The sequence below is a fragment of the Falco cherrug genome, chromosome 9 (genome assembly GCF_023634085.1).
Source record: "Falco cherrug isolate bFalChe1 chromosome 9, bFalChe1.pri, whole genome shotgun sequence".
NCBI lineage: Eukaryota > Metazoa > Chordata > Aves > Falconiformes > Falconidae > Falco > Falco cherrug.
The window spans coordinates 37,164,073-37,182,316 of record NC_073705.1 but is presented as its reverse complement, the minus strand read 5'-3'; the positions used below and the strand labels follow the sequence as shown (position 1 = coordinate 37,182,316).

The window sequence follows — 18,244 nt, the reverse complement described above, 5'->3', positions numbered from 1 at the left end:
AGATCTGGCTGAAAATAAAGCAAAAATGCATAGCTTTAATGTGCATATCCAAGTACGTTAAAATGGATTAAGTTAAAAGAGTGCAGTGCTCCTTCTGTGTTAGTCATGCAAGCACTGACTTTTTCAGACGGGATCAAATACTGTTTAAAAGTGAATTGAGTTATGAATCTTTCAGAATATGGATCAAATTACTGAAGGTATGTTGGTGTTATACAGAAATACAGTACTTTGTGCATTTTAAGTTTATTTAAAAATAAAGATATGGTTGGTAGGCTGCCAGTATGGGATTGAGGAAAGCGTAGGTTGCCTCCTTGAAAGAAAAGGAAAATAAATTCAGTCTCTGAAAACAAGAATTCCAGTTTTCAGATTAAAAAAAAAAAGGCTTTTAATATGAGAATATTGCATAAAGCTAGAACTGTGTATGTGTGGAAAGAGATGTGAATCTCCAGTGCATACGGTGGAAATGTAATGCAATGTTTTGGTGTGTTCTTGGTCTTCCAGGTACCAGATGAACCATAAGTAAATGAAAAACTCCATTAAATATTATGTTGAATGTCCCACTGTGTATATAACATGGTTGTTAAAATTCCGGTAATATCCGATACTTAGGGAGCAATTTGGTAGCAATTATTTTTCAGTCTTTGAGTATTTATTTTTCTGAGTGTGTGTATATTACATAAATATATGTATATATACACATACATAAATATATATGTGTTTATATAGGTGCAATATACACACACACATATATGTTTATATATATAAAAATCTTCTTGAGAAAGCAAAGCAAATGACTTTGCTCACCATGCCCGGGTGTAACAGAATCCACTTACCCAGATTTTTTTGCTCTGCCTTACTGGAGCAGACTCTGATCAAAGGATTCCTGAGGTTTCTTAGTGGTGTTATTGCTGGTTTTCTTTGTTTCCTCCTTTCCACCCCCGATTCCAGCACAAGCTAGCACTGCTGCTTTCCTGTCTTGACAGGGGTGAGCAAGGAGGTTGTTAGCAGGTTTGGGAAGCAACAGCCAATGTGCTTGTGCAGCAGACGAGTTAGTGAAAGGAAGATGTGGGCTCATAGCTGATTTTGTAACTTAGTTTTACACAGTCAAATGTATAGGTGGGACCCTAAGGAGTTACTTATTCAAAGCAAACAAAAAAATAACTCTAGTTATTACAAACCAGCTATTTTGATGTTAGTCTATGTTCTCTAACAACTGAAAACCACTCTACTTGGGTAGAAAACATCAGAATAGCTTTTGGGCTGTTATTTTTGATCGTCATGGAAGGAGCCATTGCATACTTCTCCAGAATCATAAGCCATCATGTAAAATTCCTGTTAGTAGGTACCATTCTTCTCTGTCTGTTAAAAAAAAATTAATAAAAATAGTAAAATGAAGAGGTTATTACTAGCTGCCTGTCTCTTGGCAAGTGTTCTCATGGCAAAGTAGAGCTCGTGCTGGCAGAGGAGCTTTTGATGTAGAAACTGAGACTACAAATCTGATGTAACATTTGCAGAGTAGTCCTTGAAATGATAATTTTGGATACCTGGCTGCAGGTGGGAGTTGAGTATTCTGGAGTAAGGGGTAGGGTATACTAGAAGATGGTAAAATACATAGTTGCTGTTAAAATGCAAATAATTTAGATGAACAAAATTGTCAAAATTAAGGGAAGCCCAAACAGGTGTTTTTTAAAGGAAGGTATTGACATGATTATTTTTTTTCAGGAGTATTGATGGTAGATGTACTTAAATGGCAGTTTCAGTGGAGTGCCTTGGCCTGGTAATGAGGCAGTAAGCCAACTCAGGGTGCTCAGCAGGCTGCAGGACCAGCTGGATGCTGACACTGCCGCAGAGAAGTGGATGAAAATGTGTGTTAGAGTATGGTAGCCCTGGCTCTTAATTACCGTGAAGCTGCACCTTTAGGCTAATGCTGCAGTAAATTCTTTGTGAGGGCTGCCTTTTGCAGTATTAGGAAAAAACCAACCCAACATATGTCTGTCAGGACTTGGTTCCCCTTTCTGTCTCTTTGAAATGTAAAATTAAATTTTGCCTGTTTAACTGCTTCAGGGTTCCTCTCTCCCTTTGTTCTCTGTTGCTCCCTAGTTTGGATCTTCAGCTGTTATCAGATGGCTTTCCAGAAACAAAGGGTAATGCTTATTAATGTTCTCAGAAAGTGGGGCAGTCATACTGGCTTATTTACCCCTTTGTCCTACTGTTCCGCCGTTTCACTTTCAGTGATAATTTAAGCTTCAACTCTTGAATAGTTGGTGTTGCTTAAAATACAGTATCTTGGAGCAGAAAATTTGTATGAAAAGACTCTTGCTGTTGTCTTTGTTCAACTTGCTTTTGCATCTGTGAGGATTTGGGTATGTCAAGGTGCTGGTTTCGAACCAGGTCCATGTCTTCCCTTAAAATGCTAAATAGTATTCATGTTGCACAACTTAGTGCATTGCAGTAATAGAGCTGGTTTTTGGCACAACAGTTGTAAAGATAGATGAGAAAACTGGTTGTACCATACCTCTTCAAGGGAGGTATGAAGTGGCAAAGTGACTTGACTTTTTGTCTTGCAATTTGCTGGATCTCTCTGGCTGCTGGTAGCTTGAGTTTTTTGCAGTGGGTAATTTCAGGACAGCGTCAGCTCAGCTCTGTTGGTAAGTGTTGTCAAACTAAGAAGGAAGAGTAAGTAAGAATGGGACAAGTGTGTTAAAATTGAAACTTCCTTATCAGGTGACCAATGGTAGTATGTCTTAACCACTTTTTGTTAGGCTGTCTTCTCTTTATTTTGGCCTCTAGTGGAGAGTACCTAATGTGAACTCTATTTCAGTCTGTCATATATGCACGTTGACATAAGTGAACCAAAGGAACGTAGATTCTGGAGTGGAGACCTTGATGTGTGATTTGCCATGTACTTTTGAATTACACTCATGTAAGAGTCTGGTAACCTCCTTAGGACACTGCTTAACAGGTGTTTGTGCTGTTGATGTAAATACAAACACCTACGTTTCCCTGTCTATATTCTTAAAGAGTTTTGGGTTTTTTTTGTTTTTGGGTTTTTTTGTTTTGTTTTTTTTAAGAAAAAGATGAATTGGATAGTGGTGCCTGAGGGGTCAGGCTTTGCACATTCTGAAGGAAAAATTCTCTGACTTCAAAGAGCTTTCAAGTTCATTAAGACTCTGGCTTCTATGCAGTTGAAGATCAACGTAACATCTGATTGTGCTAGTGAGTTGTGAACCTAGGAGAGACTGAAGGGCAAGAGGAAGCTCACTTCTGTGGCAAGCGATTTGTGATGAAACATGATCTTTAATTTTGCAATTTGACTGAGAAGGTCCTGAGGGCCCACCAGCCTGCTCAGCTCGGTGGCTTGCAGCAATTGTAGGCATGTGTGGGGAAATTATTTAAACTTGCTTTATTGTTAATCTTTAGTTGCCCAGGAATCGTGTGGAATGAAAGATGAGATGAGAGTTTGCTGTCTTGTGAAGGAAACAACCTTTTTCTGCTTGTGATGGGGTAGGGTTGTGTGCCTGCTGATGTCTTTCCAACTACATTACTGCCTTGCCTCTGTAGTAAGTGGTTATTGGCAAGAAAGAGGGACTGGATGATCTGTCTCTACCCAACTTAACTCTGACTGTTTCAGAGTGACTTGCTGCGTATGGTGTCTGTGGCTTTTCACTCATGGCTCCACTGTGGTATTTGTTCAGCATTGCTCTGGTGGCTGTCTGACTGATGCCTTTTGGTTTCTTCTGTCTGCTGAAGTTTTGAAGCTCTGCCACATCCGCAGAAATGGGTCAGGGTTTGCTTTGCCTCTTGTAAAGATGATTCCATGCCTGGGGCTGCAAATCTTGCTAGGGTCAGCCTAAATTTGACTATATAAAACATGTGGAAGTGGATGAAATAAGACATACTGTTTTTTTGGCATTGCTAGAGAATGACTGGTTGGTAAACATGACCAAATAAGTATCTCTTCAGGAGATTTCTGAAGCTTATTCCACATCCTTCATTTTTTTTTTTTTTTTGGAAGGTGAGATGGCTAACTCCTAGCTATTTTTTTTTTCCTGGAAGAAGGATTTGATTGTCACAAGTGTGCACCATTCTTAATTGAAAATCCACTTAGGTGATCAAATTGTGGTAATATATCCTGATTTGTTTGAAGCTTTTTTTTGTCTTTCTGTAGGCATCTTCAGTGAGAATACTGATGACAATCTCACGTATAGTACAGCTATATATTAGATAGTAAAATAAGCAATTCAATCTAATAGCATTTAGTGTAATGGCATTAACAAATATTTAACTTCTGGAATTACTCTGGTATAGATACTTGGAATTTGAGCAGAGCTGACTCCAGTCATATTTGTGGAAACAAATACTGTGGATGCTTGCAAGTCAAACTGTGATGGTACTACTTAGAAAACGATGCAAGGGCTATCTGAGTTGTAAAGCCAAGCAGATAGGAATTGCTAGAATCACAGCTGCTGTTTCAGCCTCAGTTTTTTTGGCCCTTGTACTTGCCTGGTGTAACTGGGTGATGTAGGAGCCCAGAGGGAAATGCACTGTGTGCTCAAGTAATTAAAGTCTGTAACATAATGCATACACATTGGGAGACAGAATTAAGATTGCACTATCACCTGTACATCTTGCATCTGCTACTGAGTGCGTGACTAATTAACTGCTCCCCACCCCCCCAGAACCCCCAAAAAAGCATTTGGGAACTGAACTCTGGCTGATGCTGGCAGCTGGCTGTGTATGCTGAGACTCTGCAAGCTATAGTGCTACTGCCTTTAGGGACAGTTTATGATAGCTGGCAATAAGAAAAGATAATGCTTCAAACTGACATGCTTAATCTGGTGTTTAAAGCTTCCTACTCAAATAGCTTTAAAATACATGCAAACTTAAAATACATATTCTTCTAAATCAACTCCTAACGTCCTTGAGAAGATTCTCTTTAGACTACATCTCAGTCAAGGTGGTATTTGCTCATCCAGACAATTAAAGGCGGGTCTGTACTGCCAGAACTAGTTTCCTGCTGAAATTCAAACATTTGTTTTACCCTCCCTTTGTTGTTTATGTGATTAGTGAGTCTTTAGAAAACAAGAAAACCTGAATGTCATGAATAAGGAAAAGAGCATTCCCATTCTCCCAAGCAGCCCCTGTTTGCATAAAAAAACAGATGAATCTGTTTGGATCAGACTTAACAAAACAAACAGAGCGTACTTTGGATTAAAAACTAAGGGATGGTAAATTTGCCTCGGAATTAAAAAGTCCCAAGTAACTGGAAATTATGACTTCATGGTGCCTATTAGACTATCTGAGCTGCCACAGGACATATCTGGGACATATTCTTCCTATGAGTTCGTTGCTGTAATTTGTAATGGTCATGTTGTAGTCTTCCAAATGTCAGCATCCTGTTTACTTGCTTTTAAGCCCAACAGTTATTAAATTTAATGTCTCCAGTTTGTGCTTTTGGAAGAATGTAGCCTGTGATACGTCGAATGGATACCTCCCCTGGCTGAGCTGTCACTGATTGTTCTGCAGTTCTTGATTTGTTGGATGGAGATGTTAAATACAGTTACTAGTAAAGCAGAAATAACTTAGATTTGTCAGCCTGTGCTGGAGAAGTGGACCTGTTGTTACATTAAAAAAAAAAAAAAGATGGGGCTGCTTGAAATTAAATTGGAATATTGCCAATATAAGCAAAAATATAATGGCTTATTTCTAAAGGTTGTTCTGGGGTAAGTGCTAACTTGTCTCCTCCGTGAGTTTTCCAGCAATGTTGGTAGTGATACCTTTGGGTACCTTTGGGGGCGTAAGGTGCACAGTTAATTTTCTGTGTAATTTTAGGGATGGTTTTGTCATGTATAGATTTATATTTGGCATTCTGAACGATGCCTGAATATGTAGCTTGCTACCGGGTTGTATGGAATGAGAAGTGCCCGTGGCATGGGTGCCATTTGCAAGGTCCTTCTCTAAGGAGCAGAAGGGGTTCTCTCCTGCACAGAAATAAGTGTAATTCCTGAAATGCCTGGTTTTGTTGCTTTGCCCACACCAGATGACTTCCTCTGATCTTTATTAACTGAGTGCTTATTCTTGTTTGACATGCAGCTACATTACTGGCTGAGACTGAGGTCTATATTAAAGTCAAATAAGTGCTTTGTGTATGTTATGTCAAACTTATGAGGGGAGTTTATTACTGTTTCTGGGAGCAAGATAACTTCTTGAGAGACAGAAATAATGCACTTAGTTCTGTTATGCTGAAGTAATGATACTAAACACTGTATTACTGTGAGTTTTGTCTCAGTTTAAAATGTCTTGCATCAGTGTATTAAAGGATAGACTACTTGGAAGATACCATTCCTGGAGCTCTTTTCCTCATTTGGCCTTGATGTTGGCCTATTACACTGCATTATAAATTACCTGACTATCTTTTTTGTATCCTACTGTTTGAAATACGCAGGAGCATACTTGTAGGTAGTTGCTAAGTTCAATTGCCTAATGTTTGTGATTAAAGTCAAAGCAAGAGTAGTGACTTAAAAACATGGGAGTGGTCTCCTGACATGTCACTTGGTCAGAACCTTGTGGCCAGTAAGTTAAGCAAATGAGTTCTGATTATGTTTGCCTGTTTTTTTTCAGCTGCATTCAGTGTTTCTTCTCCTTGTCTGTTGCACTTAAAGCTTCCATCTCTCTCTCTTGTCCTGTCCCAAGTACATATATATGTTCCCCTGTAAAGGCTGTGATAATGCATGATGGTTGCTGCCTCTCAGATCTGCCTAAATTCACCTGGGAAAATAGTATTTGTGCTGGGTGCAATGCAGTTCCCTGTCTTAGCTATGAGGTGCTATGATAGTAAACTACCACAGTAAAAAAAAATAATAATTGAGATTGTAGTACTTACCTGAAAACACCCACAGCATGAAGTAAATCCACTGGTCAGTGCTTGGAGCCCTGGCCCAGAAACAGCTGTCTGTATGGTGGTGAGCAGTGAACTCTATTACAAAAGATAGTAGTGGATGGGTCTGTGCCTCAACATTTGCTTGGTGCTAATTTTTTTTCTCTTCTCTCCCACCCTTAATTTTTTTTTTTCTGAAGTTAGTAAGATCAAGCCACATTGCAGTCTTCTGGTGAAAACACTTGTCTTCTGCTGGCAACATCTGAGGCTCAGCAAAGAAATGTTGCTTAAATGAAAATAAACAGCAGCGACTGATCCCAGGGACAAGCAAGGTTTTTTGTCTTGGGGCACAAGTGTATCAGCATACCAGCTTGTGTTAACTTGGAGGAAAAATAGCCCTAGACCTGTAGTCCTCAGGGCCTGTGAAAAGAGATCAGTGCCCTGTGCTTGGTAAGATAAACACCCAGCAACTTTTGTATGCTTAAGCTTAAGATAGGGACAGTAGTGGTAGAGGGTGTGGTGGTAGGTGTACGTCAGTGTTTTGCATCACCCTGTGGACGTATTTGTGTAGTTTGAGCTTTGAGGATTCAGCCTTCTCCTTAAGGTCTTTAAAATGGGGCTTAAACCATAAGCTAGTTAATGGAATGTGTCAAATTGAATTATTTAGCATAAAGTCAGTGTGGATTTGGTTTTATCACCACCTTGGTCGCTGCCCAGTACAGTGCTGGCATAAAGGTGTCAGAATTGTGGCTGGTACAAGCCCAGGAGAGGGTTTTAAATGTACCTATAAAGGCTGTGGAACACGGGTGCATTTGAAGCACACTGGTGATCTGAGTTTGCCCATTTGAGATTTCTGTGATGAAAACTAAATGTAGCAGAAACCCGCGCTGACTAATTTTAACATTCTGCTGCTGCATGAGGCTCTGTCTAGAGTTACATGGCATTGGTGGTCATAGCTGAGGCTTGCCTTGATGCTTTAAAATAGTAGCTGGACTTCAGGTCTGGGGTTTTTTTCCCTCCCTGGGTGTATTAATATTACAACACTAAAGGCATGTATTTTGTGATACGTACATTTTGTAGTTTCTGTTGCAAGATACTCTCCCACCATGGTTAAATGTGGATCTCGGTGCAATGAGCTGAGCTAACTGCAGAGCTCTGTTAACACCTTAAATAATGTTTTATGTTGCTTCTGACTGCACTCCTGTGCATTGCGTGCTGAAGTAAAAGCAAAATTACCAGCTTGCCCTAGTCGCTCCTGTGCAGCGCCTGTGGTATTGCTGTGCAGCTGCTGCGGAGTTGAGGGACAGGACGTGAGTGATACGGTCAGAAGTAGGGTAGGTGCAAGGGGGTTAGGATGGGATGGTTCCTACATGCAATGATAATCATTGTAACCTGTGCTTGTGTGGATATAGATCTTTTGGTCTGCAAAGCCTGCTGAACCATCCTATAGGCTATCGCCTACACCTGTAACTAGATCTTCGGGGAGAGTGGGGGGAATCTGGTCAAGGGGATGGTTTTAAATCCTCTTAGCAACACCACTGCAAACTGGTGACAGTCATGTGATCCCATAGCAGATAGTATCCAAGGCTTCATTTGAACCCTGCAAAGAACTACTCCTTCAGGAGTATAAACCAGCTGCTGTTCCCAAACTGTTGTTTTTCTCACGGAAGTTGAAAAGAATGTTGAAAACAGTAGAGCGAATAAAAAAAAAATATTTGATTTGTGCATTGTTTGTGTAATGTAGTTACAGAATGAGTTGTTTTGGAGGAAATGAGGAAGTACTATCCGGTCTGAGCTTTTTTTATACTTTACCTGATACAGCTTAAAAAGCTTTGGGAATATGATGCAGTGTAGTAATCCTGTACAATCTTGGATCCAGGATGGAAGAACACCCATGTTGCTAAATAGGCTTGATGCTAACAACTATAGTTTAGATTTTTATTCAAGGTAAGACGTAAACTATTCTTAGAGTTGAGGCATCTTTTCCACTTTTAAAATTTGAAAGAATGGATACCATTTATTTATGTTGGACTATGATAATTATAATCTTCATCTTGTGTGGCTTTTAAATGTGAAGTAGAAATCTTAAACATATGAAAACAAAGACTATAGGAAATTATAGTTATGGGACAATTGGAAGTATAAAATGAATGTTCTAAACTGATGATCTCTCCACCCCTCCCTAATGTATTTCAGGTTTATGACTCCAACTGTTGCGACAGCATTCTTCTGGAGCTGCGGGAATATCTGCCAAAATACTTCGGTGTCTGGTCACCACCTACTGCACCAAATGGTACTGTTCTAATTTTATCTGTTAATCCAAACCTCCCAGAAAAATCTTCTAGAGACTGATTTTTGGCAGTTGCGAGCTCTGTGGGACTTTTTTTGGTTTTGGGGTTTTTTTGTTGTTTTTGTTGTGTAACCCACTGGCGTTCCCTCCCCTGTTCTAGTTTGCAGTCCTCTGACTGGATTAGTTTTTTGGAGCCTTTCCTCCCAGGGCAGATGGGACATGGCTGTTGGTATGGCAAATGTTTCCTGAGTTGCTGGATCTGATGCATATTGCCCTGGAGCTGCTGCCTCTGTCTGGGTCATGCTGGAGGAGTGGGCTGGTTGCATTTTTATGTCTGGTCAGGCCATCAAAGCAAGAGGCAGGTGCTGAGTGGGTGTGTAAGGAAGAAAAAAAAAAAAAAAAAAAAAGATAGGTTGGGGCCTAAGGGGAGGCATTCAAACTGGAATCTGCTGCTGGATCTCCAGAGATTGGATCCCATTGTTACGCTGTATCATGCAAAGCAGGTACTGGGGAAGCTGGGGAGCTCTGCTTGTCACCCTCTGTTACTGCTTTGAATGGAACAAAGCTCTGCTATCTTAACTTTGTGTTCGTATAACATGTTAGGAGTCAGGAAGAAAAAGATATTTTGGGAGAGCAATTGGATTTTGAGACAAAAGAGATATTATTGATGTATTTAAAACAGAAACTAGTTTTTCTTCTGAGGACTTCTCTTATACTGGGGAATTGGAGCTTCTGGAACATACAGAAACAAAAGGATGACTCTGAATGTATTTAAATACATGGGCACCAAAACTACATGCTGTGCTCCTTTAATATAGCTGTCGTCTTATGCTGTCACTTGATAGACTTATTTTCAAAAGGGAGTAATAAAACAGCATCCAAAGACACTGTTTAAACTCTGCAGAAAGAAATGCAAGGAAGATTGTGGTAGTACCCAGCACTTTCTTGGCTCAGTTTTGCCTTCATGCTTTCATATCTGGCATTGACTCAAATAGCTGTACTGGAGCTATCTTTTTTCCTTCCTGTATAATTTTGTGTGTGTTGTGGAGCTCACTTAATGTCCCCTCCAAATTGGAAATCAATTTATTCTATTCATGGTATGATCTTAAGATCTAAAAACGTATGGTCTAGCCAAGATACAGTACTTGAACACATCCTGAGTTAACTTCGGGAATTCACTAGCACAGTGTGCCATGGGGCTGAATTTTGGCAGGTCTCCACCAGGAATCCGCACATAGCCAGTAGGAATCACTGTTTAAAGGAAGAGTAACTTTAGATTTTGTTTGGTCTGCTTCTTGAAAAGACAATGCACAATCAGGAGTCCTCTTCATAGAAAGCTATGGCGGGAGTTCAAACAAAACACTCCATTGCCAACTCTGTTATCTGTAGTATTAATGAGTTTTGATTTCTATCAAGACTACACAAATACATTGGAGATGATGGAGTTTAACAGAATGCACACATGCTGGGTACATCCAAAGTTAAGGAGGTAGTCATTCGTGTTGGAAGTCATTGGTTGGTTAGCAGGTGTTTGCAAATGCGTTTTGCTAATGCCAGGTGCAAAGGAAGACCCATGATGCATTTGTGTGTGTCTGTGCACCAGTGCTTGGTACCAGAGACTAAAAGAATTGGCAGTGTTGCATAAAAAATAGGAAAAGACTGCATAAAAAACAGGAAAAGAAATTTAGAAAAATAGGAAGAAGGGAAGTAACCACACCGAGCAAGGGACATAGAGAGACTGTTTTGGGGAAACCATGGATGGGTTTGTTACCTGTCTGCCCAAATTAACTGTGGGTTAAGCTCTTGCTTAAATGATTGAACAGTATATTTAGCTGCTGTGGTGTGTCTCGGTGACATGAGATGAGAGAATCTTGACATTGGGAGCCTTTGTCAGTCCCTGCTTTACAGATTCTGGGGATGCAGCTCCATATAATCTCTGAGTAGTAAACCAAATAATTCCTTATTGTTCCTACATTGGGCATAGGTGACTTCTAAAAAAACAAATTCAATTAAACAATTACCAGTTACCAAACTGTTTGCTGCATGTTCTGAACTGTACCTATCTTAATTATTTAAGTGTGTGTGTGTAGGAGCAATGGCTTGCCTGGTTTGATAGGACAGTGTTCTTTCTTAATAAAAAGATTCCTTATTTATGAGATAAGGAAGAAGCAGGACTCCTTGGTAGAGTGGTGTTGCGTATGTGTAGCGTCATAGTTGTTATCTTGGGCACAGGGTTGAGTGTCTCAGTAGGTTCATGCAGATATGGAGAGAATCACAGGCTTGTGGTAAGAAAAAAACCAAGAGTAACTTAATCTAGGACCACTCTGACCTTCATCTGTGACAGTCTCTGAGTTTCCATGTGATGGGTGACCAGGAGCTATGGTGGGTAAGTTGAAGAAGTCAAGGAGTTTATTTTCTTGGAGAAATACTTAGGGAGAAGCTTCAGTCTTCTAGGCTGAAAATGCAGATGAGTGGATGGAATTGCTAGCTAAAAGGGGTTAAATGTATTAGGTGTAAATGAGGATATAGGAAGCATGACAGAAAAGATGGACTGATATTCACAGTATCGATAAAATATCAACGTTAAGAGGACAGTTATTTTACAAGTTGCATGCCATACTACTGCACAGGGGATAGAGTTAGAGGTGGGTGACACTCCGTCTCCCTAAGCTAATCTAAAATTGGAGTGAGACAGTTTGGTTTGAAATTTGGGTTCACTGGCGTTGTGGGCATTGGGAGTTTATTAATGAAGTGGAAGAGTTGTTATAAAGATGTAGGAGCCATGTCGAGCTTTTTGTATCTCCTGCTGAGAGGTCTGGTTTTTGCTGCCTACTTGTTGCCTCTGCATATTTTTTTTTTTAAGTAACTTTACTGCTGCTCATTTCATACTGTACTCTTGATTTTTATTGCCTAAACTGAGAACAGGGTAGATAAATATAAGCCAGCCTCAAACTTTTCTTTTCTTCCCTTGTTGCTGGGAGTAACTGAGGCTTTCCCCTGCTTATTCATATGTTTTGAGAGATGTCTTGTAAGTTATGAGAAGTCAGATGCTTCAAGTTACTTTGTCACTTCTGATTCCAGTGAGGACTGAGTGCATCAGCATGTACGTGCTGAAGTCTGCAGTGGTTCATGTCATGCATACTTGCTGAATGAATGTTGGTGGTGTTGGTTTGTCTCCTTTGGGAGTGCAATAAAATATGTAAATAGTAAGTGAAGCCACGTCTTCCTGCCATCTTCCCTGCCCCTGAAAAACAGAAAGGCGGAGGGTAAGCCTCTGAGGAATGATTTGTTTAATTTCTTGAGATGTATAGTCAGGATTACCTACCAAAGCTAAGATGCAAAAATCCTTAAAATTATTTTCTCTGTAGGAGATTTTAATTTAACCTGGTTTTAGATGGCAAATGCATGATGTTCAGAAACGCATTGCGTTAGCAGTGTGCTACATAATAGTATAGAAAATCTGAACTGCTTGGAAAATCTGTTTTTTTGTTTAACAAAACAAGGAGAGGAAGGATAGTGTGCTAGTTATCTAGGCTGAGCTGCAGGCTTGTTGATGACCTTCAGAAGGACACTTGGGGGTCAAATCCTCAAAGACAATGAGAGCACCTGACTTCAAGGTGATACCTACCAATGTTTCCATCTGAAGCTTTGTTTGCCTTAGTCTTAATGCTTCCAGATACTGTAGGGGGAAACGTTGCAAGTTGGGGTGTGTGCTGATACTGTGGTTTTGGGGTCTCTTTCAGTAGCCTGTTGAACACAGTGCAAATAACTGAACAGTGCCAGGAAAAATGAAGCATAAACACATGATGCATTTTTTTTTTTTTATGCTGTACTGAGGAAAAATAGCTTGGTATAATGCTTTATCTGTGGTGGCAGCATTGCTTTCCCTGCAAGGACAAAAAGCTTTTTGAGAGTGGGAGTGTGCGTTGAACAGGTGTAACGTAATCTTAATTCTGAGCTTGCAGTTAGCTTATGAGGAAGATTTAAATAATAATTCTAGAAAGTGTGAGAGAGATGAGTCACTTAGAATAGTTTACAGGCTTTGCCAAGTAATTAGTGTTTCCCATGGTTAGTGTTAGCTCCTAAGTTATTTTAATGCTTAGTTTTTTAAAAATAGTAATTGTTACACTTTTAGGTCAGTAAGAGATGATCTAGCTTAATAGATCTGAAATGGATGGGGAACTGAAAAGTGACAGATATTTAGAACTTCTAAATATTTGGGAGGTGTTGAATGTTGGTGCTGTATGCTTAGAAGAGGGATTTGGACCAGTGAGACAGAGGATGGCAGATGACCACAGGCACTCAGTCATGCTCTTTCCATTGAAGGCATTTGTAATCTTGTCCACTTGTTGTCTGAAGGGAAGTATGCTAGGTTTTGGGAGACTTAAGTTCTTTTTAAGCTAGTTATTTTTATGGGCTCACTCTTTGTTGTGTTATAGAAATAGATGTTGCACACTATATGCAGTTAGATTTCAGGGTTGATAAAAATATTGCATCTAAACAATTTGTACAATTTGTGGCAACTTGCAATTTGTATAATTTTGGTTTTGTAACGGTTTGAGTCAGGAGGTGCTCACAACATAATCCAAAGCATTTTGGAGTTGGTGGTAAAGGAGTGCAGCCATTTTCTGAGATGTTTTTGTATTTCTTTCCCCACCTCCCATGGCATACCTTTGTCTCAGTGCTTTTGAGAGCTAGGCACTGAAAAACTTGAATTTCATTTAGTTGTTTTCTGGATTGTTTTAGAGCGATGACACAAATCTATTGATTACAGTGATTTCTGTAATATGCAAAAAGGATTGAAGTGTGGTGTTTAGATTTTTACAATTTTTGTTTTAATAACAGATAGCTAACAGGTTGTATGGACTCCCTTGGATTTAGTAGCAATTCTCCAAAACCCCACAAAAGCTGTGTTAATATCTGACTGAATTAGATCAGTGTATAAAAACTTTAAACAGAAGATGTGGCACCTGCAGTTCAGGTGATGCTTTCCCTACTAGGAAGTGTATTCTCTATTTGTCCTGGTTTTCCTTAGGGGATATCTAGTCAGCAAATACAGAGTATGTTTGCTGCCTGTGGCTTCTCAAAGTTAAGTATGAGTTACTTTAGCTGGGCATCCCTGCAGTTGCAGTTACCTGGTTTATGGGTGAGCTAGTCTATAATTAATCTCTGGATTGATTCTGTAGCCCAGAGGACATTGGAAAGGACTGTAAGCTGCAGTGACTTAGGAGACTGGATTTTTATAAAGTAGCGTATTAGTTTCACATGCTTTCCCGAGAATGACTTTAAATTAACAATGTGCTTAGTCTCATTTATACATAAAGCAGGCATCTAAGAATTAAATAAAACCTATTTCAGATTGATACATAAGTACTTTGGGGAATTGGGCATTTGATCGTGATGGTGTAAAAAGTGAAGCTTTAAGCAGGACTTACTAAAGTAATAAAAGCGCCTCCTGCTTCTTACCCGTAAGAAAGTGTTTCTGCTTATTAAGTGGAAATGGAATATTGCTTGTTCCCTTTATCTTGACTTGTAACTGGTTTTGTTACCTGTCTGTACAGCAGACAAGTAACTTAAAACAAGCCACTGTCCCTCTTCTCTCTTAAAACTTGAATTCATTTTGCTTTCTTTGGCAATCTCATTTTAGGTTATGCTGCAGGAATGGGGAATACTACAATAGTTTTGTGTATTCAGATTGCCCTAAAGCCAAAGAAACTCACTGATGTAACAGGCTGTACTTGAAAGAAAACCAAACTTCAATGTGAAGTTTGTGGCTGATAACAGATTGATTTGCAGACACTGATGGGAAGAATGAGATGTGTGTTAATGCTGTGTCTTGTCTTGGTGTCTGTTGTGTGCTGGCAAGTGCCGGAGATCTGTGCAACCTTGTCCAAGCAGAGCTGTCAGAGTCAAGCAGTTCCTGAATCTTGTGTTTTTGCTGTGTTCTGGCAATCGGCACTGTAGATCATGGTGGTAATAATTTCTTGGGTGTACTGGAGAAAAGCATAAACCAGTTTGACCAGGGTTTGGATGGTCCTTTAAATCTTCAGGCACTCCAAGGTTTTGGGGTTTTTTGGTCCACCCACCCTCCCAAAGGAACTTCTGGAAACAGATGAAAGGCAGCCTGGGATTTGAGGATTGTTTTCCCCAAACGGTGTGCTGTGAGAAATGAGCACAGATGGGAGTAGGATAAAAAGAAAAGCGAGATGCATTTTGACCCCTGTGGTGTACAAGTCTGAAATTTAAATTTAATTTTTTAATTAAACAAAGAAAAATTGCAGTTTTAATTCTAGCCCTTTCACACACAGAAAGAGAACGCAGTCCCCACTGCAAAACTGGCCATGTAGTAACCTGCTTGTGTATGTGCTTATTAATGCTATTTGAAGTATGTTAATGGCATAATAAAAGCTACTCATTCATTTCATCTGAGCAATGATTTGAATTTGAGTGCTAGGTTAGCACACTTTAATTGTATACAATTTTCTAAACAATAAGGCATTTAGAACTTAATGCCAAGAGAATTTGTGGGTGTCAATGACCATGATATTTAGTCTGTGTTCCGAGGCAAATTTGACTTTTAAAGAACTCATATGATGTTAAGCCATGAACTAGTCTCCTTCCTCCACAGAAGCTCAGCAGAAATTATATAATTATTTTGCTTTGACCCACTGTTCATGAAAGTTTTGTCTTTTTAACAGATACGTATCTAAAACTGGAAGATGTGACCCGTAAGTTTAATAAGCCTTGCATAATGGATGTAAAAATAGGTCAGAAAAGTTATGATCCATATGCTTCAGCTGAGAAGATACAGCAGCAGGTCAGCAAGTACCCGCTGATGGAAGAGATTGGCTTTTTGGTTCTTGGCATGAGGGTAAGAACATGTTTTGTTTTCAAATTCAGCTTATGCTCTGGCCTGTTGTCCCACACCACATAGAGCAGGTAGTAGGGGTTTGGGTTTGTTTTGGTTTGGGTTTTTTTGGTGGTTTGTGGTGTTTTTGGTTTTTTTGTTTTTTTGTTTTTTTTTTTTAGCAAATGACAATCCTCTGGAGTTCTGTGTAAATAAAATGTTACCTGAATATGTTGGTATTATTGGTATCAAGTGTTGTGTGAAATATGTTCCAAAAGACTACTCTTGTTCACAGCAGGTGTTTAACTTGGCTGTGTCCCTCCTGGGAATCTGTTTGCAACCTGGATTCTGTATGCGTGTACAAGAAAGGGGTTGGGACTTTTAAACTGAATGTAGCTGCAATTAATTCTTCTTGCATAGCAAATGTTTCAATTTATAATTTTTTTTTTTTTTTTTTTTTTTACTTTTAGGCTTATAGCAGAGTGTTATGTACTGAGCCAGTCTTTGTAATAATGATAAATTGTCTCCAAATTTTTCATGTTGATTTAAAAAAAATAATGTAAAATGTAATTTTTCTATTTAGGGAAGAGTAAGTTAGCTTTGACAAATGATGCATGTAGCTAGAAATAGCTGCTTATGTTCTGCATTTAAAAAAGCTTTCCATCAGGAAAAAACCTCTTACGTTCTGGAGGAACAGCTCTCAGTTGAAGGTTAATTTCAGATGGATAAGCCCCTGCAGATGCCTGTACTAAATCTGTTAGGTTTCCTTAAGTTAGGTGAGGAGAAAAATGGGAATTCAATATTTGTGTGTTGGCTACTCTAAAACTTCAACATAAAGAAAAGCTGTCCAGAACATTTATGCATCAGAAACAGAGGTGTTGATGTCAGTAATGAATTCCTGATGCAATGCATTTAAAGAAATTTTTTTCTGCTGTGATTGGCACAAGAATAATTTCCTTTTTGATATGAGATTTTTTTTTCTTCCTTCTCATGTACACAAAGCCAGGGCTTCTTAAGCTCTGCATCAACAAGCATAAATGGCTGAAGACTTTTGATAAGCTTGCTCTTTGCTGTTAGATAGCAACAGCACACAGGTTGCATCATTGTTTGAAATAATTGTAATATCTCTGTAATGTTTTGTACTTAATTGCCTAGGCTCTCGGCCTTAACTCTGTCTTGAGATAAGCTTCTACAGCTATAAATTATAGTGGTCATGAGCAGTAATTATGTAAGCTTATGAGAGAGAACGTGGGAGTCGAGTCAAAAAACAGTCAGTTTAGATGGAGAAAGAAGGCTGGAGATTATAGCTTTGGATTTGGCTTATGTTGTTACATAACCTTTCTTATCTCGTGTATAACAATGTACTTCTCATCCTTTGTTTCGTGACAGTGCAAAAGAAATGAATGCTTGCTTCCACAGTGTGTTTGCTTGTGACTGTTGTTTCCAACATTGTCATTTATTGGTGTCATTATCCTGTTGAAGAAATTCTTTCGATTCCCTAATTCAAACTCTATGTATAATGATGGTTCCCCAAAACGTTGCGGTTTCCCATCTGATGTTTGACTAGATGACATTTGTTTTGTGCCTTTGGTACCAAATTGCATGTTGGAAATATTTTCCTAAAAGAATTCAAAAGGTTCCACCTCCACTCATGCAACACTTAGCAAAGTCGCATTTCATGAGGCATTTTTTCTGCTCAGCTTGCTGCCTCTTGATTGTGGGGTGCTCTCTGCCTGTCTGCTTGCTTTTATATTTGTAAGATTCTGGCCGTAATATAAAACACTCTGCTGGGCATTTGCTGCCTGTAACGGCTGACGTGCTGGGTGAAGGTTGCTGGTGTTTGCTGGACAAAACATGGTACAACACTATTCAGAAAGCAGAGCATTTTGTTTTTAATCTCTCTGTTCAGTGTTGTTTTTAACACGGACGTGGGCTTGTTTATTAAGTTTCTATTTTAGAAAAGCAAGAAGGGGGCCCAGGAAAAATAGAAAATGTAGTTATCTGTGTTTTTTAAAGTACGCATATAAACTGTCATTAAGAGATACAAGCAAAAATGTGATACAAATGGGGTTTTTTACCCCAAAAATTTATTTATAGTGGGTTTTCACCCCAAAAGACATTGATACAGCACTTTTTCCTTTTTTTTTCAATGTACTGGTAAATGAAGAGTCATCTATTTATATATAGAATATGTATGGTTTGTCTTTAAAAGAAGCAAGTCTCCTATCTG

General features: G+C 39.1%; 1 protein-coding gene across 1 annotated transcript in view; it reads left to right on the top strand.

Annotated features, from left to right (window-relative positions):
- IPMK (inositol polyphosphate multikinase) overlaps positions 1–18,244 on the top strand; it is a 44,426-nt gene that overhangs the window by 12,727 nt on the left and 13,455 nt on the right. The window contains exons 3-4 of the mRNA XM_055721409.1: positions 9,074–9,170; positions 15,866–16,038. Of these exons, the coding sequence (XP_055577384.1) occupies positions 9,074–9,170; positions 15,866–16,038 (270 nt within the window). The remainder of the gene's footprint in view (positions 1–9,073; positions 9,171–15,865; positions 16,039–18,244) is intronic.